This window comes from Moschus berezovskii, chromosome X, assembly GCF_049115385.1.
Source record: "Moschus berezovskii isolate FMDL1 chromosome X, NW_MosBer_1.0, whole genome shotgun sequence".
Classification (NCBI taxonomy): domain Eukaryota; kingdom Metazoa; phylum Chordata; class Mammalia; order Artiodactyla; family Moschidae; genus Moschus; species Moschus berezovskii.
The window spans coordinates 123,855,039-123,877,136 of NC_142488.1; the positions used below are offsets into that span (position 1 = coordinate 123,855,039).

At 38.1% G+C, this 22,098-nt stretch overlaps 1 protein-coding gene across 1 annotated transcript in view; it reads left to right on the forward strand.

Moving 5' to 3' along the window:
* GPC3 (glypican 3) overlaps positions 1-22,098 on the forward strand; it is a 459,253-nt gene that overhangs the window by 224,032 nt on the left and 213,123 nt on the right. Inside the window, exon 3 of the mRNA XM_055438683.2 lies at positions 15,781-16,475. Coding sequence (XP_055294658.1) covers positions 15,781-16,475 — 695 coding nt within the window. The remainder of the gene's footprint in view (positions 1-15,780; positions 16,476-22,098) is intronic.

Here is a 22,098-nt window from a genome sequence, read left to right on the forward strand (position 1 = left end):
CCAGCCATCTCATCCTCTGTTGTCCCCTTCTCCTCCAGCTTTCAGTCTTTCCCAGCATCAGGGTCTTTTCAAATGAGTCAGCTCTTCGCATCAGGTGGCCAAAGTATTGGAGTTTCAACTTCAACATCAGTCCTTCCAATGAATATTCGGGAATGATCTCCTTTAGGATGGACTGGTTGGATCTCCTGGCAGTCCAAGGGACTCTCAAGAGTCTTCTCCAACACCACACTTCAAAAGCATCAGTTCTTCAGCGCTCAGCTTTCTTTATAGTCCAACTCTCACATCCATACATGACTACTTGAAAAACCATAGCCTTGACTAGATGGACCTTTGTTGGCAAAGTAATGTCTCTGCTTTTTAATATGCTGTCTAGTTTGGTCATAACTTTTCTTCTAAGGAGCAAGCGTCTTTTATGTTTATGGCTGCAGTCACCATCTACAGTTTTGGAGCCAAAAAATAAAAAAATAAAGTCTGTCACTGTTTTCATTGTTTCCACATCTATTTGCCATGAAGTGACGGGACAGAATGCCATGATCTTAGTTTTCTGAATGTTGAGTTTTAAGCCAACTTTTTCACTCTCCTCTTTCACTTCATCAAGAGGCTCTTAAGTTCTTCTTCGCTTTCTGCCATAAGGGTGATATCATCTCCATATCTGAGGTTATTGATATTTTTCCTGGCAGTCTTGATTCCAGCTTGTTCTTCATCCAGCCTGGCATTTCTCATGATGTACTTTGCATATAAGTTAAATAAGCAGGGTGACAATATACAGCCTTGATATACTCCTTTCCCGATTTGGAACCAGTCTCATGTTCCATGTCCAGTGTCCATGTCCAGTTCCATGTTCCATGTCCTTCTTGACTTGCATACAGATTTCTCGGGAAGCAGGTCAGGTGGTCTGGTATTCCCATCTCTTTAAGAATTTTCCAGTTTGTTGTAATCCAGTCAAAGGCTTTGGCGTAGTCAATAAAGCAGAAGTAGATGGTTTTCTGGAATTCTCTGTTGGCAATCTGATCTCAGTTTCTCTGCCTTTTCTAAATCCAGCTTGGACATGTGGAAGCTCACGATCCACATACTGTTGAAGCCTGGCTTGGAGAATTTTGAACATTACTTTGCTAGCGTGTGAGATGAGCACAATTGTGAGGTAGTTTGAACATTTTTTGGCATTGCCTTTCTTTAGGATTGGAATGAAAACTGACCTTTCCCAGTCCTGTGGCCACTGCTGAGTTTTCCAAATTTGCTGGCATATCAAATGCAGCACTTTCACAGCATCATCTTTTAGGATTTGAAATAGCTCCACTGGAATCCCATCACCTCCACTAGCTTTGTTTGTAGTGATGCTTCCTAAGGCCCATTTGACTTCGCATTCCAGGATATCTGGCTCTAGGAGAGTGATCACACTATCGTTATCTGGGTCATTAAGATATTTTTTTGTATAGTTCTGTGTATTCTTGCCACATCTTCTTAACATCTTCTGCTTCTGTTAGGTCCATACCGTTTCTGTCCTTTGTTGAGCCCATCTTTGCATGAAATGTTCCCTTGGTATTTCTAATTTTCTTGAAGAGATCTCTAGTCTTTCCCATTCTGTTGTTTTCCTCTATTTCTTTGCACTGATCACTGAGGAAGACTTTCTTATCTCTCCTTGCTATTCTTTGGAAATCTGCATTCAAATGGGTATATCTTTCCTTTTCTCCTTTGCCTTTTGCATCTTTTCTTTTCTCAGCTATTTGTAAGGCCTCCTCAGACGGCCATTTTGCCTTTTTGCATTTCTTTTTCTTGGGTGTGGTCTTGATTACTACCTCCTGTACAGTGTGACGAACTTCTGTTCCTAGTTCTTCAGGTACTCTGTGTGATCTAATCCCTTGAATCTATTTGTCACAAAAAGAAGATTTCACAAGCTGAGAAGGTAACTACCAAACCTAGAATGTCTTAGGGATTTTTTTTGTTTGGCTAAGACATAAGCCATTCTTGTGACTGTTTGTTTTGAGCAATCCTTGTCCCATAAACTCTTTGGTGGGGGGACTTTTATTTTTACTAAAATATTTTAGTAGAATGATTTGGTGAGCTCTGGGGTGCCTGGAGAATCCCATGGACGGAGAAGCCTGGTAGGCTACAGTCCATGGGGTCGCAAAGAGCCGTACACGACTGAGCGACGGAACGGAACGGGGGACTTTAATAAAGTAATTGTGGATTCTGGGAGGAACTACATACAAAACTTGACTTCCTTAGATACTGTAAGACTTTCTGTTGTAAAGAATAAACTACAAGATCTAAGAACATGACCCTGATGCCTCTTTTTGTAGGAGTCATTTATTAGCCACGGCAACCTTGAATATATAAGAATATTTCCTAATTAATCAAGGATTGACTTCTTCAAGTGAAAGCCTGGGAGACAGAATAATGAAAAAAAAAAAAGACTAAAACTTGAGTCTTCGAACTTACTAAGATGAAGGGCAAGGCATGGTCTAGCATGAAAAATGCTGGACCACAAGATTATCACATAAGAATCAGAGTTATTCTTGGTGTGTCCACAGAAAAATAAGTTCCAGGAGAAATTATTCTTAAAGTCAGCATCTGGAATTCCCTTATATTCTTCTGTTAAGCCACTTTCCTGATTTCTCAAGGGTGGCTTGTTCCTGAATCCAGTGTGAAAACAGACATATTCCAAGCCATGGTGAAGTCAGCCTTGTTCATGCCTACCCAGTTTTAACATTGTTATATATACTTGACCAACATTTTCAGATATAATAAAAGGGCAGAAAGACAAAAGGTTTTGAAAGGATCGTGTATGCAGATTGAATCTCAGGCCCTGACAACTGTAAGGGAAGACAGTGTTGGGCTGCTAATGAGCCCCTGGGAAGTGTCTGGCATGTATGAATACAAACATTTCTATCATTGCTACTAAAACTAAAACTCATGGGAATAGACTGTTGAAATAATATTTTGTCTTGAAGTAGTAGGTATAACTGCTCTTTTTCTCCTTATTTATCTACCTATTTATTTATATCCTACCTTCTCCTGAAAAGAGTTTAAAGTACTCTACAAAAGGGCACATAGTAAAAGCAAGATCCAATGCAACTAAAATACATGGGAACAATTAGGCAAAGGGAAAAATACGGGTAGGGAAGTAAGATGGAATGAGGACTAGGGTTGTGACACAAAATGCATGACATGAAGTTGACTATGCTCGATAGAGGCAGACCATAAATTTGGTCTATGCTTTCAACCAACATATGTGAAGAGAGAAAAATGTTTGACTACATGAATCAGAATGTACAGAAGGTTAAAACAAAGTAGTTTCTCAGAAAAGCTAATGGAGGGTGAAGAATAAGAACTAACTGGGCTAATGGGGCAAAAGGTGGTCAACTGTTGCAAGAGTCATACATTTCCTGGTAGCTATGGATATTCATTTTTGTTTCTGGAGATCCTTTGAGTGAATCATTTTAATTGTCTTCTCTGGTCTGAAATAGTCTTTGGGGGAAAATTCATCATATCTATCTATGTATCTATCTATCCATCTATCTATGAAATGATATATATAATAGCCCTTAAAAAATGTTTCCTTCATGTTTTCTTTCATTTCTTTCTTTATTTCCAGTTCATGTACCTTGTATTGATATTTAGAAGTTTAGCATGTGAGACTTAGAATGCAAGGCTGCATGCATTTACAGTCTGGTCATGGACTTGCACAAGCCAATGGTTCATGTGTATTAGCAACTTATTTCTAAGCTTGTCAATTCTATCTAAATTAATGTGGAACATAAAATTCCAGAAAAGTTCAATAGGAATTACAGCAGAACTTCTAGTACCCTCTATATTAACTACTCTGAAAAATGTGGGAGTGTTTCTTACCACCTAAACTTGTATTTTTCTGTGGTTGATTTTTTTAAAAAAATCATTCAGTATTCAAAAGTAGCATTGAAATGTGTTACCTATTTGAGTTTTGGTCCATTAACTTTTCCCAGTGGTTTTTCCAATTAATATTACATTGATGCCATATAGCATCTATTTGTATGATAAAACTCCCTAACTCTTGAAATAAATGTCAAAGCAGATTGAGCAGAGGGAGTGAGTTAACACTTTTCAGTGGTTCTAGTCACTAGTTCCATCACGTACTAATTTCCAAGGTTCAGTTATTCTCATTTGAAAAATTATTAGACTTTTTTAAAGAACAGTTTTACATTTAAACAAAAGTCAAGCAGATAATACAGAGGTCCTACTTGCTTCCATTTTGCTGCACAGTTTCCTTTATTATTAATATTGTTAGCATCAATATGTTATATTTCTTGTAATTAGTGATTGAGTACCAATATTATTATTTACTGAAGTCCATAGTTTACTTTAAAATTTACTCTGTTTCACAGATCTGTGGGTTTTAACAAATGCAGTATGTCTTGTATCCTCTATTAGTATATCATACAGAACTCTGTTACCACCCTAATAATATTCGTGCTTCACCTATTTACTTTTTCTCTCCACCTCTCCGCCATCCTCAAATCCCTGGTTACTGATCGTAGTTTCCCAATAGTTTTGCCTTTCCCAGAATGTCAAATAGTTGGAATCATATAGTATACAACTTTTTAAAACTGGCTTCTTTTACTTAGCAATAAATGATCGAAGACTCTTCCAAGTCTCTTTGTGGCTTGATAGCTCATTTCTTTTTATTGTTAAATAGTATTTCTTTGTGTGGCTATACCACTGTTTATACTTTGAAGGGTATCTTGCTTGTTTCTAGTTGATTATAAACAAAGACTCTATAAACATTCATGCTTAGCTTTTTGTGTGAACTTGTTTTCAATTGATCCAACAAATATCTAGGAGCACAATTGCTGGATCATAATTTTATTTGTAATAAACTGGCAAACTGTCTTCTAAAGTGACTTTGCTACTTTGTATTCAGCAATGTTGTGCTGCATCTTTGTCAGCATTTGGTATTGTCAGTGTTAAGGATTTTAGCCATTCTAATAGCTGTGTATTGGTATCTCATTGTTGGCTTAGTTTGCAATTCCCTAATGGCATAAGATATTGAGCATATTTTCTTATGGTTATTTTCCATCTACATATTTTCATTGATGAGATGTTTGTTCAGATCTTTTGTCCACTTTTAAATTATTTTTTTGTTTTTTATTGTTAAATTTTAACAGTTCTTTGTTTATTTTGGGTGTAAGTCCTTTATCAGATATATTTTGCAAATATTTTCTCACAGGCTGTGATTTGTTTTTCCATTCTCCTAACAGAAGTTTGTCTCTTCATTCTTTTAACAAAACAAATGTTCTAAATTTTAATAAATTCCAGCTTATCAATTGTTTATTTCATGTATTGTACTTTTGATATTCTATCTAAAACCTTATCGCTAAATTCATAGTAATCAACATCTTTCCCCATGTTATCATCTACAAGTTTCATAATTTATATTTAGGTCTACAGTCCTTTTTGAGTTAATTTTTATGAAGAGTGTAAGGTCTGTATCTAAGATTTATTTCTTTGCATATAAGTGTCTACTTGTTTCAGAACTATTTGTTGAGAAAACTATCTTTCTTTCATTGAATTGCTTTTCTTCTTTTTGTCAGTCTATTTTGAGGTTTTGTATTCAGTTCCATTGATCTATTTCTTTATTCTTTTGCTAACACTCTGTTGTCTTGGGGGCTTCCCTGGTGGCTCAGACAGTGAAGAATCTGCCTGCAACATAGGAGACAGAAGAGACCCAGGTTCAAGCTCTGCATTGGGAAGATCCCTGGAGGAAGGCATGGCAACCCAACCAGTATTCTTGCCTGAAGAATTCCATGGACAGAGGAGTCTGACAGGCTCCATGGGGTTTGCAAAAAGTCAGACACTGCTGCGTGACTAACACTTTCGCTTTATACCATCTTGATTACTGTAACTTTATAAGAATTTCTTTTCCCTGTTTGAAAATTTATTTTAGTCTCAATGTTTTTCATGTATCTGATTGTAGGTATAGGCACTTTGAGAAAACAATAATAATTAACAATTTGATTGTCTAGTAGTTCTTTTTTCAAAAATTTTCAATATTGTATTAGTTTCAGGTGTAGAACACAGTGATTCAGTATTTTTTTTCAGATCATACTCCATTATAAATTATTACCAAAGTGTAGAGGGAAGGGACACAGTACAAATTAGGGGTAAGGGATTAAAGACAAAAAGTACTATATATAAAGTAGATAAGGAGCAAGGATATACTGTATAACACAGGGAAATATAGCCATTGTCTTATAATAACCTATAGAAATTCTTGAACTTGGGTGTCCCAGTCCTGTGATTTTGTAATTCTTCAGTATTGTGATGTCTATTCTGGATCTTTTGCCTTTCCATATAAATTTTAGTATTGTTATCTACAAAATAACCTGCAATGATTTTGACTGGTATTCCATGGAATATATAGATCATGTTTGGAAGAATTTACTTCATAATAATATTGAACCTTTCTATTCATGAACAGAGAATATCTCTCCACTTATTCTTATACATATATTATTAAAATTATATCTAAGCTTTCCACTGGGGATGCTAATGTAAATGATATTGTGTTTTCCATTTGAAATACCAGTTCATCATTGTTGGTGTATAGAAAACAATTGACTTCTGTATATTAACTTTGTATCCTGCAACTGTGCTATATAAGTTTATTAATTCAAGCAGAGTTTCATTCAATTCTTTGTGATGATCTATATAGACAAGCATGTCATTTTTGAACAAAGGCAGCTTATTTTTTCCTTTCCAATCTGTGTATCTTTCATTTCTTTATTTTGTCTTAATGTGTGAGGTAGTACTTTAAATACTATATTAAGTAGAAGCACTAAAAGGGACAGCCTTGCCTTGTTCCCTGATCTTAAGTTAGGGAGCAAGCCTCTAGTTCCTCACCATTAAGTATGAAATTAGCTGTAAATTACTTTTTCAAGTAGAGAAATTTCCCCTCTATTTCTAGGTAACTGAAAGTTTTTATCATGAATGGTGTTGGATTTTGGTAAATGCTTTTTCTGTACCTATTGGTACAATCATGTGATTTTTCTTCTTTATAGCCCATTAATGTGATGAATTATATGAACTGATTTACTAATATTTTATTGTAGGTTTTTGCATTTATATTTGTGAGAAATATTGGTGTCTAGCTTTTCTTTCTTATAATGCCTTTATCTGGTTTTGGTTTTAGGGTAATATTGGTCTCATAGAATGAATTAGGAAATGTTCTCTCTGCTTGTATTTCCTGGAAGAGATTGTACAGAGTTGAGATTCTTTCTTCCTTAAATGTTTGATAGAATTCACCTGCAAAACCATCTGGACCTGCATTGCTTTGGGAAGTTTATTAATTGATCACTTAATTTCTCTGATGAACAGAGAATAATTCAGTTTGCCTATTTGTCATTTTGTAAGTTTTGGTGGTTTTTGTCTTTTAAGCAATTGGTGGTGCATTTTATCAAGTGTACCAAGTGTACATAGAGTTGTTCATAATATTCATATATTATCCTGTTAATATCCATATGATTATTAATAATGACCCCTCATTCATTTCTAATATTAATAAATTGTTATCTTTTGTTTTATTCTTGATTAGCCTGGCCAGATATTTTAAATTTTTATTTATCTTTTCAAAGAACTAGATTTTTGTTTCACTGGATTTATCTATTGATGTTTATTTTCAATTTCACTGAATTTTGTTCTAATTTTTTTTATAATTTGTTTTCTTTTGCTTGCTTTAGGTTTATATTGCTCTTAATTCTCTAGTTTTGTTTGGTGAAATCTTAAATTTATTGATCTGAGATCTTTTTTCCTTTTCTAATATAAGCATTCAATGCTACAAATTTCCCTCTAAACACTGCTTTTGCTACATCACACAAATTTCAGTAAGTTGTATGGTCATTTTCAGCTAGTTAAACATTTTAAAAACATTTCTCTTAAGACATTTTTTGTCCCATATGTTATATTGAAATGTGTTATTTAATTTGCAGAGGATTGGATATTGTCTTACCTTTCTGTTATTGACTTGTAATTTAAATTCATTGTGGGGTAAGAACATTATTTGTATGATTTCTGTGCTTTTAAATTTGTTAAGGTGTATTTTATGGCCAAGTATTATGGTCTGTTTTGCTGAATGTTCCAAGTAAGCCTGAGAATGTATATTCTGCTGTTGATGGATGAATTATCCTATAAGTGTCAATTAGATCTAGTTCATTGATGATGCTAATCAGTTCAACCATGTCTTTAGTCAGTTTCTGCATGATGGATTTATTAGGTATTGATAGATGGGTGCTCATATCTCCAACTATAATTGTGGGTTTGTATATATAAGAATTACATCGTTTTGGAGTATTGACCCTTCAGATTATGTGACACCCTGATAATATTCCTGATAATATTCCTTCTTCTAAAGTGTGCTCTGAAACTAATTTGGCTATTCCAGTTTTTTCTATCTGGTGTTAGCATGATATGTCTTTCTTCATCCCTTTATCTGTATATTTATATTGAAGATGTGTTACCTTAGACAATCTTTTTTTTTTTTTTTACCTTAGACAATCTATAGTTGGGTTTTATTTTTATGTTTATTCTGATCATCTCTTTTACTTTTTATATTTAAGCCATTAACATTTAAAGTGATTAGTGAGGTAATGTGTTAATATTCATCATTTATAAATGCTTTTTGTTTATTGCACATATTATTTGTTTTGGTTATTTTAAATTTTCCTCTCTTTTTCTGCCTTCTCAGGCTTTAACTGAAGCCTGAGTTATATGATTCCATCTTTTTCTCCCCTTTTAGTATATCAATCATGCTTCATTTTGAAAATTTTTAGTGGTTCCTGTCAAGTTTGCAATATACTTTCTAAACTAAGTCCACTTTCAAGTCTATACTAAATTGCTTCACTGGTAGTTCGAGTGCCTTATAATATTCATTTTACTTGTCCATATACTATAATCACTGATACATTATTGCTGTTATTACTTTGAACAAAGTTATATGTTAAATCATTTTTTTTTAAAAAGAAAAGGTTTTATTTTGCCCTTATACATATTCCTTCTCTGATGCTCTTTCTTTATGTAGATCTGATTTTCTGGCTTATATACTTTTCTTGAAAAACGTATTTTTAACATTTCTTTACAAGCCATGTCTACTGATGACAAATTTCTTCCATTCTTGTTTGTCTGAGAAAGTTCCTTTGTTTTTCTTTTTGATGGTGATTTTGCTGGAAAGAGAATTCTAGGTTGTTGTTTTTTCTTTCAATGCAAGATATTTCCTTTTACTCTCTTCTTTCTTGCATGATTTCTGATGAGATGTTCAACGTAATTCTTATCCTGTTCCTCTACAGATAAGATGTTTTTTTTCTTCCTCTGGCTTCTTAGAAGATTTTCTCTTTGTCTTTGATTTTTTTGCCATTTGAATATGGTATGCCTTAGAGCAGGTACTGTGGTATTCAACCTACTTGTAATTTTCTGAGTTTCATGGGTCTGTGGATGGTATGTATTATGAATTTTGTGAAATTTTTGGTATCATTTCCTCAAGTATTTCTTTTGCTCTCTTTTGTCTTTCTTCTCTTTCTAGAATTGCAATTATACGTATTTTACAGTTTTTGATTTGTCCCGTAGTTCTTGGATGTTCCTTTTTGTGTCTTGTTTTTTTCTCTCCATATTTTCATTTGGGAAGTTTCTATCACCACTTCTTTAAGCTCACTGGTTCTTTCCTTGGTTGTTTCCAGTATACTGATAAGCCCGTGAAAGGCATACTTCAGTTCTGTTCGTGTTTTTGATTGCTAGCATTTCCTTTGGAGAAGGCAATGGCAAGCCACTCCAGTACTATTGCCTAGAAAATCCCGTGGATGGAGGAGCCTGGTAGGCTGCAGTCCGTGGGGTCGCTAAGGGTCGGACACGACTGAGCGACTTCACTTTCACTTTGCACTTTCCACTTTGACACATTGGAGAAGGAAATGGCAACCCACTCCAGTGTTCTTGCCTGGAGAATCCCAGGGACGGGGGAGCCTGGTTGGGCTTCCGTCTGTGGGGTCACACAGAGTCGGACACGACTGAAGTGACTTAGCAGCAGCAGCAGCAGCAGCAGCATTTCCTTTTGATATTTCTTGGCATTTCTGTGTCTGTATTTACATTATGCATATGTTCTTGCATGTTGTCCACTTATTCTATTATAGCTCTTAACATATTAATGCTAGTTATTTTCAATTCTGTGTCTTATATTTCCAAAATCTGTGCCATATCTGAGTGTGGTTTTGATAATTGCTTTGTCTCTTCAGACTGTTTTTTTTTCTTTTTGCATGGCTTATAATTGTTTGTTAAAAGCAGGGTATGATATTGGGTATCAGGAACTGAGGTAATTAGACTTTTCATGTGAAGTTTTATGTTAATGTCATTTGGAATTGGGCTATTTATTGTTTGCTGTAGTCATAGATGCCAGAGACTTTAGTTTCCTCTGGTGTCTATTTTTTTTCACCTGTTTTTGGTGGGTTTCTCTAAGAACTCCTTCTTAAATAGAATCTCTGTCTTTCTGATGGTAAGGTATGGGGGGAGTTGAAGTGATGTATAATATTACAATTAATCAGTCTTTTAGTGGGCTTAAGTCCATGGACTATAACCATCATAATATTTTCCAGCCTTTTCCCCCTCCCTTTAGGTGTTATAGAAAGGCTAGAGGGGAGTGGAGTTGTCTAACTGTACTTCCCCTAGGTTTATTCAGCTCTGGTAAAATTGTGTCCCTTGGAAAACAGGCATTTGTTATGGAGAATGCTCATGGTATATTTCTAAATTATTACTTTTCCTCTGCCAAAGAACAAGATTTTTCTTAGATCTTAAGCATGAAAACTCTGTGTGTTTTCTTGAAGTAAATCCCATGGGAATGTGGGAGACCCACAAAATTGGGTACCCAAGAGTTTTTAACTCTCAAGTCAGTTCCCATTCAGCCTCTGGCAATTTGTCTGAATTACTGTGTAAGTGTTCTGAGTAGTTTATGGCTTCAGTGGTGTCTGCTCCAGGTTAGAAGATCTCAGCCGTGGTTCGCTGTATTTGCCTCTCTTTCCAGATTTCAAGGTAGCAGTTTGCCCTGTGACCTCAGTTCCCTGAGGAGTCTAAGAATAATTGAGTTTCAGTTTGTTCGTTATTATCTTGTTGAGAATGGGAATGACAGTTTATAATTTCCAAGCTCTTTACATGTTGTAGTCAAAACCAGAAGTCTCCCAATGTCCATGTTTCAAGACTGGAGCATGTTGTGGAATTAGCAGGGATATTGGTGTTAAGAATGACTACATTCAAATTTAAGCCATGGTATTCATCTAGAGATACTATCTTGTCTGAGTCACTTAATCTGTCTGAATCTCAATATCCTCACCAGTCAAAAATAGTTCTAAATACATAGGGTTGTGTTAAATTTAAATAATAGAACATATGTGAGCAGGTTCATCATAGATCCTGTAATATACTTTACAAGTATCTCATAAATGTCAGTTTTCTTTCTACATTAAAGTACCTGTGCTTGAAAACAAAGACTGTTTGGAGTCCAACCCATTGTGTGACATTTATCCTAGGAATTTAAAAAGTTCTTATGAAGTCTTTGCCATTCTTACAATGCTGGAAATACTACCTTGAAAAAAGTAACTTGCCTCTATAAGACTGCTTTATTCTTAAGGCCTTGAAGGGAACTCAATGGTTTATTTATTCCTCTCTCCAAACTGCAAGTATATTCTCCTTAAAAAAAAAAAGAAGTACAGTATTCTGCTGAAAAGACCCTTGAAAGCACTTTTTTTTTTTGATCTGGGTCTGAATAAAGAAACATCTGCACCAAGTACTAAGGACAGTCATTTTGCTCTGGTGATAGGATATATGTCCTGGGTTAATAGGGGAGAAGTTTAAAAAGAAGTTTAAAATTCGTTTAAAAAGAAGTGATAGTTTGATCGCACACTTTACATATCAAACCATACTGGAGAGTTGTGTCCCTTTTGGAGCAACATAATTTAAGAAGGAAGTTGGTAACAGTAGAGTGTGTCCAAAACGGGTGACCAGGATGGTGATAGGGGCATTAGTAAATCTAGAAACCTTGCTATATTTGGATGTGTATTAATTTATTAGATGTATTTATCTGTATCATCCATCTTTCTATATATAGTGTTAAAAATAGAATGTTTTCTGTTTCATGCCTTAGTTTTCATAATATCTCTGATTTTACATTGTTCCAATTTTTCCTGGATATAATGCTTGACTTCTTCCCAGGAAAGAAACAGAGGAAAACCTCCCCTAGCATAAGTGTACATTATTATCTGACCAAAAATATCAGCAGGCTGGACATTTTTTGCAGTAATTCTAGCTCTTGGCTTCATTTCAGGAAACCTCAAGTTGCCAACTTCAAGCTGAGCATCACTTTTCACCTAATGTTGGTTCCTATAAGTCCCCAAGGAGTCTTTGCTTGAGTAGTTATGGTTTGGGCTGTTCTGTGATGTAGACGTAAGGCGGTTGAGTAAAACCCAGAGATGTGCTAAGTGGATTCTGAGCTGTGAAAGTTGGAGCAGGCAGCACATGTGAGTTTGAGGTAACCCTTTCCCCCTGCAACATGTGTTGTTGTTATTATTTCTGGAGAAGAGTTCATGATCTTTTATAATTTTCTTTTCCTATTGATCCAGCAGTGCTAGTAACAGAAACTTAAAACAGTTATGGCATATAGTGTATGGAATTTCACTGTCATATATCTTGCACATTAGAGAATAAATGCACTGTGCCAAAGATGAAATTTGCCTTGTAGAGAATTCATTTTAGGGTAGCTTCGATGACTGAGATCCACAGGGTAGCACCTCGGCAGCTATCTTCATTCTCTGACCTTATACAGCCCCAAGACAAAGGTGAAAGTACAATTGGCTTTAGCTGCAATTTCTCCCAGTACTTTTCCATTTGGAGAGGAGAAGCAGATAGAAATATAATGAGCTTAAAAATGAACTTGACTTTCAGAGATTTTTGAGAATGTGTGTGTTTGGCTGAGGGCAGCTAGAGTGAAACCATTGCTGGGAGACAGTAGTTTGAGTTGACTACTTCTGCTTTGCATGACTGTGAGAAAGTGCTTAAATTCTGCTTGCCTCAGTTTCATCATCTATAAAGTGGGGATTGCAAAACCAAACTCAGAAGATTGTGGTAAAAAGTGGATGTTGTAATATACTTGGAAATGCTTTGTAAATGCTATGCATGCATTTTCAGTTGCTACAGTCGTGTCTGACTCTTTGCAACCCTAGGGACTGTAGCCTGCCAGGCTCTCTGTCCATGGGATTCTCCAGGCAAGAATACTCGAGTGGGTTGCCATCCCCTTCTTCAAGGAATCTTCCCAATCCAGGGATCAAAGCTGCATTTCCTGTCTCCTGTGACTCCTGCATTGCAGGCAGATTCTTTACCACTGAGCTACCAGGGAAGCCCCACTTATAAGGTATATGGTATAGCATTTAAGGGCTTCCCAGGTGGCACTGACCCACCAGTAGTCATATATGGGTGTGAAAGCTGGACCATAAAGAAGGCTGAGTGTTGAAGAATTGATGCTTTTGAACTGTGGCATTGGAGAAGACTCTTAAGAGTCCCTTGAACAGCAAGGAGATCCAATCAGTCAATCCTAAAGGAAATCAACCCTGAATGTTCATTGAAAGGACTGATGCTGAAGCTGAAGCTCCAATACTTTGGCCACCCAGTGGGAAGAACTGACTCATTTGAAAAGACCCTGATGCTGGGAAAGATTGAAGGCAGGAGGAGAAGGGGCCGACAGAGGGTGAGATGGTTGGATGGCTCTCTGACTCAATGGACATGAATTTGAGCAAGCTCCAGGAGTTGGTGATGAACAGGGGAGCCTGGTGTGCTACAGTCCATGGGATCACAGAGTCGGACATGACTGAGTGACTGAACAACAATAACAGGTGGTGCTAGTGGTAAAGAATCTGCCTGCCAATGCAGAGTTCAATCCCCGGGTCGGGAAGATCCCCTGGAGTAGGAATGGCTACCCACTCCAGCATTCTTGCCTGGAGAGTCCCATGGACAGAGGAGCCTGGTGGGCAGTCCATGGGGTTGCAAAGAGTCAAACATAACTGAAGCAACTAAGCATGCACACACATACCTTATACTTTCAAGACAAGGATAGTGTATCATTTATCTCCATCTACCTAGCACTTATATACCCCTAGTACCTAGCACAGAGTCTAGTATTGATAAAGGATTGGTAGCTAAAATTAATGAATAGTTTTAAATCTTCAAATTTCTGATGATTTTGAAGAATTAATTGACTGGTCCTTTGGATTGCATTAGAAAATCTCTTGAGTTCATTCAACGTTTAGATTCAAGGATTGAGAATATTGTATGAGGTTAGAAGAGATTGTTATAGATAAGCTTTCCAGGAAGTTCTTAATATTCTAAACAACAAAAGTCACAAATGAACATTTAGCAATTGATGAAAATGAAGATTAACTTTCTCAAGTGGGCTTGGAGACCCAGTAGAATTGCTCTGGCATCTGCTCAACATTGTTGGGCATGGTCATAAACCCAAGGGAAGAATCTACTATGCGTGTTCTACTTTGTGAGGGATCTGGGGCAGATGGTGGTGGTACAACCTAGAGCTCACTTCTGCCACAGATGACTGAGATGTTTGGCTAAGTGATCCCAAGGAGCAGTTGGAATTCAGCCTCTCTAGGTAGTCTGAAAATGGTAATAATTTGATTTTTCAAGGCTCCTGAAATGGCATCATTTGGGGGTACATCTGTTGTTGACTTCTGTTCTTTGGAAGGAAATGAAAGAAAGTGCAAAGTTAATTTTAAAAGTCTTGGGAAATTTGATTATTTTTGTTTTTAAACTATGTCTCATTTCTTGAAAAATCTGTTATTGTTCTTTTCCTTTCTCTCATAAGAAATGCAGAACTCTGCTTATTTGGGATAAATTGTGTCTAGAGGGCTTCAGTTTGGAGAAAATGGGATGGTGACATTATTACTTTCTCTCTCAAACCAGTGACACTAATCAGGCCTTATGCCAAGGGTTAGGGGCAACAGATGTAATCCTGAACCCATAGTCTCTGTAGAGTGGATAAGGCTTCCAAGCCATGTGGAAGCCGAACTTACCAAAGAAGCTTAGCTATTATCCTTCCAGATGTTCAGCTTGCAAATAGCAGAGGTGTTATTTTCAGTATCAAATGTATAGATAAGTACATGCCTTGTTTTTTTTTCATCCTGATACCCGTTTAGGGGACAAATTCCATTTTTGGGTCTGGCAATCTGTCAGATAGCTCCGTTTAAAGTTATCTACCAAAATGATTAAATTGGTGATAGCTTTTATTCTTGGCTAAGAACTTGCCTTTCCTCCAGAGATGAACAGGCTTAAATTGTTATGTGAGTTTATATAGTATATGGTTTGTTGTCAAATATTTATCTTTGTCTAAAAATGAAATGTCTTGAAATACAATTTCTTTTTAACTGAATAAATCAATGAGAGAAAAAGAACTTCTCATTTAGCCAATTTTTAATCGATATTTTTATGAGAGGCCAGAATGTTAACTGAATCCTGACTTTCGTCATTTGAAATATAATTTGTGTGTTTAAGAATTTATGTACACATCGAGGTTTGGACTTCATGTTCAGAAAGGAAAATTGTTTTATAGGAACAAACAACTGCAGGAGTAGAGGCAATGCCAGAAGTAAACACAAGTCAATTATTTAAGGCAAATAGGACCTTAATCACCACAGCAATAGACAAATCTCAAATTCAATTAAATACTGGATTTTCATGCTTTAATTTGTGGGCATTTCTATATCTCTTATTTTACAGAGGCCTTTGAAATTGTTGTTCGCCACGCCAAGAATTACACCAATGCCATGTTCAAGAACAACTATCCGAGCCTGACCCCACAAGCTTTTGACTTTGTGGGTGAATTTTTCACTGATGTATCCCTCTACATCCTGGGTTCTGACATCAACGTGGACGAGATGGTCAATGAATTGTTTGACAGCCTGTTTCCAGTCATCTATACCCAGCTAATGAACCCAGGCCTTCCAGAGTCCACCTTAGACATCAATGAGTGCCTCCGAGGGGCAAGGCGTGACTTGAAAGTATTTGGGAATTTCCCCAAGCTTATTATGACCCAGGTTTCCAAGTCCCTGCAAGTCACTAGGATCTTCCTCCAGGCCCTGAATCTTGGAATTGAAGTGATCAACACAACCGATCACCTGAAGTTCAGTAAGGACTGTGGCCGAATGCTCACCAGGATGTGGTACTGCTCTTACTGCCAGGGACTGATGATGGTTAAGCCCTGTGGTGGCTACTGCAATGTGGTCATGCAGGGCTGTATGGCAGGTGTGGTGGAGATTGACAAGTACTGGAGAGAATACATCCTGTCTCTGGAAGACCTGGTGAATGGCATGTACAGAATCTATGACATGGAGAATGTACTGCTCGGTCTCTTTTCTACGATCCATGACTCCATCCAGTATGTCCAGAAGAACGGAGGAAAGCTCACCACCACGGTGAGTGCCATTCTATAGTTTTCCAAGGAATTGGATTCTATTGGGGGTGTGGTGGCATGGCCAGTAGCAGGTGCTGATGGAGAGAACGACGAAAAATATGGGCAGGGATGATAGAGGGCCTGAATGTCCTCCCAAAGCTGGGCAGTGCATTAAATCCACAGGTTATGGAGTCCAAAGCCTGGCTTTGCATTTTAGCTCCATCTACTTTCTTGTTTGCGGACCTTGGTTATGAGGCTCTGTATGAGTCTCATATTGCTGATTGATAAAATAAGGATAAAAAGAATATCTTCTTCATTGGGAGTAACATGGGTTACAGTAATTATTAGTTATTACTACCACTGCTGTTAGTTAACACAACATTCTTGACAGCCCTGTGAGGTATGAACTATTATCTCCATTTTGTAAATGAGAGAACTGAAGCTCAGGGAAACTGAAACTTGACCAAGGGCATCCAGCTATAGTTAATGAAAGAGCCATGATTCACAAATTGATCAGGTGTCCTTTTAATTAGGTTATCACCAGTTTCTCTGATTCTGATTTCACTCTTGTGCTCTTAATCGTATATATCACATTACTATTCTGAGTAGTTGATTTGCGATGTTAGTTTTGATTTGCATTTTGAGTAATGACTTTAAAAGTAGGAAACCCAGCTAGAACCCACTAACCAAAGCCATAAATGAATGAGGCAAAACATTCGTATTTTCCAACAGTTGTTTTTGCAGCCTTGATTTATACCAGTGTAAACCTGATGGTATTTGTATTGGGGTGGGACAGTTCTGTGAGGGAGCAGCTTGCTTGGTTTCAGTCAGACATTATTAGTTACATTGTACCTGCTAAGCTAGGATGCACACATTCAGAACCACAGGAGCACACACTTTTCTTCGGTGCAGCCAAGAGCTATCAGTGAGATCTCACTAAGTTATAGTAACTGATTCCTGAATGTTGCCAGCTTTGTTGAAGGAGGTGGCAGAATCATCTAATACACTAGCCTTGTTGGGATCTTACCACATTTGAAGTACTTGGCTGACCAGTTTACATAATAGTATGTCACAGTAATCCATGGGATATATCCTAATATTATCCCCACTTTACACAGGAGTAGATGAAGCCAGCTTCAGAGCTGACTTAAGAGTAAATATTAAAAATAACTAAGGTCATGGCATCTGGCCCCATTACTGCATGGCAAAATAGAAGGGGAAAAGGTGGAAGTAGTGACAGATTTCCTGTTCTTGGGCTCCAAAATCACTGTGGGCAGTGACTGCAGCCATGAAATCAGAAGATGATTGCTTCTTGGCAGGAAAGCTATGACAAACCTAGACAGTGTGTTGAAAAGCAGAGACGTTACTCTGCTGACAAAAGTCCGTATAGTCAAGGCTATGATCTTTCCAGTGATCACAAATGGTTGTGAGAGCTGGACTGTAAAGAAGGCAGAATGCTGAAGAATTGATGCCTTCAAACTGTGGTACTGGAGAAGACTCCTGAAAGTCCCTTGAACAGGAAGGAGTTCAAACCAGTCAATCTTAAGAGAGATCAGCCCTAAATATTCACTGGAAGGACTAATGCTGAAGCTGAAGCTCCAGTATTGTGGTCATCTGAAACTCACAGGTGACTCATTGGAAAAGTCCCTGATGCTGGGAAAGATTAAGGGCAGGAGAAGAGGGCATCAGAGGATGAGATGGCCGGACGGTATCACGGATGTGATGAATATGAACTAGGGCAAACTCCGGGAGATGGTGCGGGACAAGTAGGCCTGGCGTGCTGCAGTCCATGGGGTTGCAAAGAGTCAGACACAACAACAAGATGAAGCTTAGTGGCTCAGCTGGTAAAGAATCTGCCTGCAATGCAGGATACCTGGGTTTGATCCCTGGGTTGGGAGGATCCCCTGGAGAAGGGAAAGGCTACCCAGTCAAGTATTCTGGCCTGGAGAATTCCATGGACTGTATAGCCCATGGGGCGCAAAGAGTCAGACATGCCTGAGCGATTTTCACTTCACTTCAGAGAGCCTAAATACCTTGCCCAGACATCAAAGCTAGTTAAATGGCAGTAGGGAAACTGGGATTCCAACCCTGGCTTGTCGCCTTGCTTGATTCATGCTCTTACCTTCTATACAGTGCAACTGCTGTGTTCTCTGAACCATCGCTTACCCAGAATGTGGAGTGCAGATTGGGCCATTTAGCCCTGTCTTTAAGCTCTGCAAGTATGAAATGATAGGGGTAATTGGTTTCTTTGGTGAATTAAACTAGAAAGGAGAACAAAAAATGATGCAACCCACAGGATGGCTACTCATGGAGCTGCTCTAATTGTCCCATTCAGAATGTTAGCCATTTAAAACACATTTTCTGAGAAAATATTTTATAGTAAAATGAACAGAAATGTCGTAACAATAGTGTTCTTCAGTGGTTAATTATTCCTCTGATTGCTTTATAATTCGAGGCCAGATTCTTGGGCCTTAAACAAAAGTAAATCGCAGAGAACTAGAAAAATGAAAAGCCAGTGCATTTGTATGTTGATTTCATCTGATGTTTGTTGAGGGCCCTCTGTGTGTCCGACACAAAACAAGAGTGCCGGGAGTGTGGAACTGTCTTCAATAGGGGGAAAATAAGAAGATAACATTGAAGACAGAGTATGGGAGTGTTTAAAGTTTGCCTCTGATATTGGTCACTTGACAGCAACATTTTGAAAACTGATATTGGTCACTTTGACAGCAACATTTTGAAAACATGTTTTCTCCTCTGGTTATTTTCAACACAGAAAAATAGGGTGGGGAGCTGGTAGTGGATTGAGTCCACTATTTTGATCAAGCTCTAGACATGAAAGTTTATTTAGTGAACATTTCTTAAGCATTTGCTCTGTTCATGGCACTTTGCCAGGTGCTGGGTACTCAGTTGTCCCAGACATAGTTCTTAAGTCTTTAAAAGGTCAATTTAGCTTTGTTGACAGACGAACGTGTAACTGAATAATTTTCAGCACTGTCAATATCTCACTATAATGTGAATGTTAGAAGGCCTGAAAGAGATTACCTAGTTCAGTCCCTTTGATTTACAAATGAAAAAGTTCAGAGAGGCTTGCCCACAGTTATATAGTTAGTGGAAGAGCCAGAAGTAGAGCCCAGGGTCTGCTGCTTCTGCAGTCGAGCACTCTTTCCACCACACTGATCTGTCTCCCATAAGACCCTCCCAGATTTTCACTCAAAAAGCTCCTTAGGATTCTGCAAAGACATCATGAACTTAAACTGAATAGCTATTTTGGGGGTGCCAAACCTGCTGTGTGTTAGGTGCACATGGACCTGTCTGCGCGCGCACACACACAGAGGGAGTACATTTCATGCTATTATCATTCAGGAAGAAAAGCCTTGGCTGTCAAGAGGTGCTCACTGATGCAGGCAGTCCCTTTCTGTTTTGGCCATTAAGGGCCTGATTGCTCCCAGCTCCCAGCTGGTTTTGAGAGCGTGAAGTCTGTCTTCCCCAGGGAATGCATAAACTAGAACAGAAAGCATATGTAAATGCTGCCTCGTTACTGTTTTATGATTGCCAGCTCTCAGTAATATGTACCAAATGGTGGGGGTGGGGAATCATTGCCCAGGTGTGATCCAGCTATACTCTGTATGCACCATCACGGGGCTGGGTCATTTATGGGTGGTGAGGGGAAGTGAGGGCTGGGTGGATTGCAGAACCCTATTCCTGTTAACAAAGCCACAGAATGCCCCCAAGCCTAAGCTCCTTGAAACCTAAAGCATTAATGAGATTCCGCTGCAGCACCTTCACCTTCCAGTTGTGATCAAATGTGAGACCCGGACAGTTAGTCCCGATCGAGGTTAAGTTGTGGTGAGAGACCTCTTTAAAATCAGCTCTTCCAGCGCTCTGTTAGGACAGCATTTTTAGCTAGCTTTAAGCTATGCATGAAGTCTGCCATGGGCTTACCCAGTGGCTCTGCGGTAAAGAATCCACCTACAATGCAGGAGCCATGAAGTCTGCCAAGCAGGGACTTTGCTCATCTACCCTAAATCATGAAGGACATTTTGGTCTTATCTAAGTGAGTGATTCATGGGGTCGCAAAGAGTCGGACAAGACTGAGCAACTGAACTGAACTGAAGTGAGCGGGGCACTGTGAAATTTTTATAATTATGGCCTATGAGTGTTTTAGTTTTCCCTAAGATATTTTTCCATTCTTCAGACTACTAAGTGAAGACACGCGAGCAAATATTAGGATGTTGTTCCTTGCTGCACTCCTGGAGGTGGTAAGCATGTGGTTCTTAAACTTGACTTATCACCACAATCATCTAGGGAACTCATTAAACAGATTCTTGGAGCCCCTCCCCCTGCCCTGGGGATTCTGATACCATAGGTCTGTGCCAGAGAATCTGTCACTTAAAAAGTACTCCATTTGACTCTGATACTTCCTTGAAAGCAAATCCAGCCACCTTGTTTAGAAGATAAGGCCCAGAGGTTGGAAGTGAATGACAATGGCAAAGCTGTGAGCTCATGTATCGAATGGGGCTGATATATGGGAATTCATTGAAATGATAGGTTCAAAGTACGTGCCAGGGTTCGAGGCACATGGCAAGTACTAACTAAGCTTCAGTGCAGTACTCTTTCTACAGCATGTTTCTAAGTGCCAAATGGATAGAGTTTTTCTTAAACTTGTTTTTAAGTTCCAGGAGGTTTCATGTTATTTTAACCCAAAGAAGTGAATAAAAATACCAATATTTTATTGTGTGTATATATGTGTGTGAGAGAGAAACAGAGCAGAGGTGAAAGGAAGGTAAGGAAAGAGAAAAGTTTTACTGAAAAGTATTAATGATGGGACTGTAAATAGATCCATCTTGATTCATCTACATTTGTGAACTAGGTTAAATATCATGGCCCCAAGTGAGTACTGAGTAGGTCTTTCGTAGTATTGGGGCATCATTTGGGTAGTATTTGAGAGTGTCATTTTAAAATTTATCAGCACATTATTGAATTCCATACCTTATGGATGTGCTCAGTCCTTCAACTGTAGCTGACTCTTTGCAACCCCATGGACAGGATTCTCCAGGCAAGAATATTGGAGCGGGTTGCCATTCCCTTCTCCAGGGGATCTACCTGACCTAGGGATTGAACCCGGGTTTCCTGCATTGCAGGCAGATTCTTTACTGTCTGAGCCACCAGGGAATCAGCATGTTGGATGTTTATTGCTAATTCAGAAAGTTTCCCAAGAATCTCTATGATTGTACTTACTTTCTTGACCCCCCTAAAGTAATTGCTCATATGTCCTCACATGGCTGTTTGCACTTTTATTTTTCCATTTTTACTTATGTACTTTCTTTATTGATTCATCTCAGAGTTTCTCAGCATTAGTGTTTCCTCTCCCACAATTTCATTACCTTGACTAGTTATGTGCTTCATTGAACATTGTCCAAAACTGCAACCTTTTCTACCTTCTCTGTTTCTCCCCTTCTTTCCTTACTTCAGTTCAGTTCAGTCACTCAGTCATGTCCAAGCAACTCCTTTTGACCCCATGGACTCTTCCTGTCCATCACCAACTCCTAGAGCTTGCTCAAACTCATGTCCATTGAGTCAGTGATGCCATCCAACCATCTCATCCTCTGTTGGCCCCTTCCCCTCCCAGCATCAATCTTTCCCAG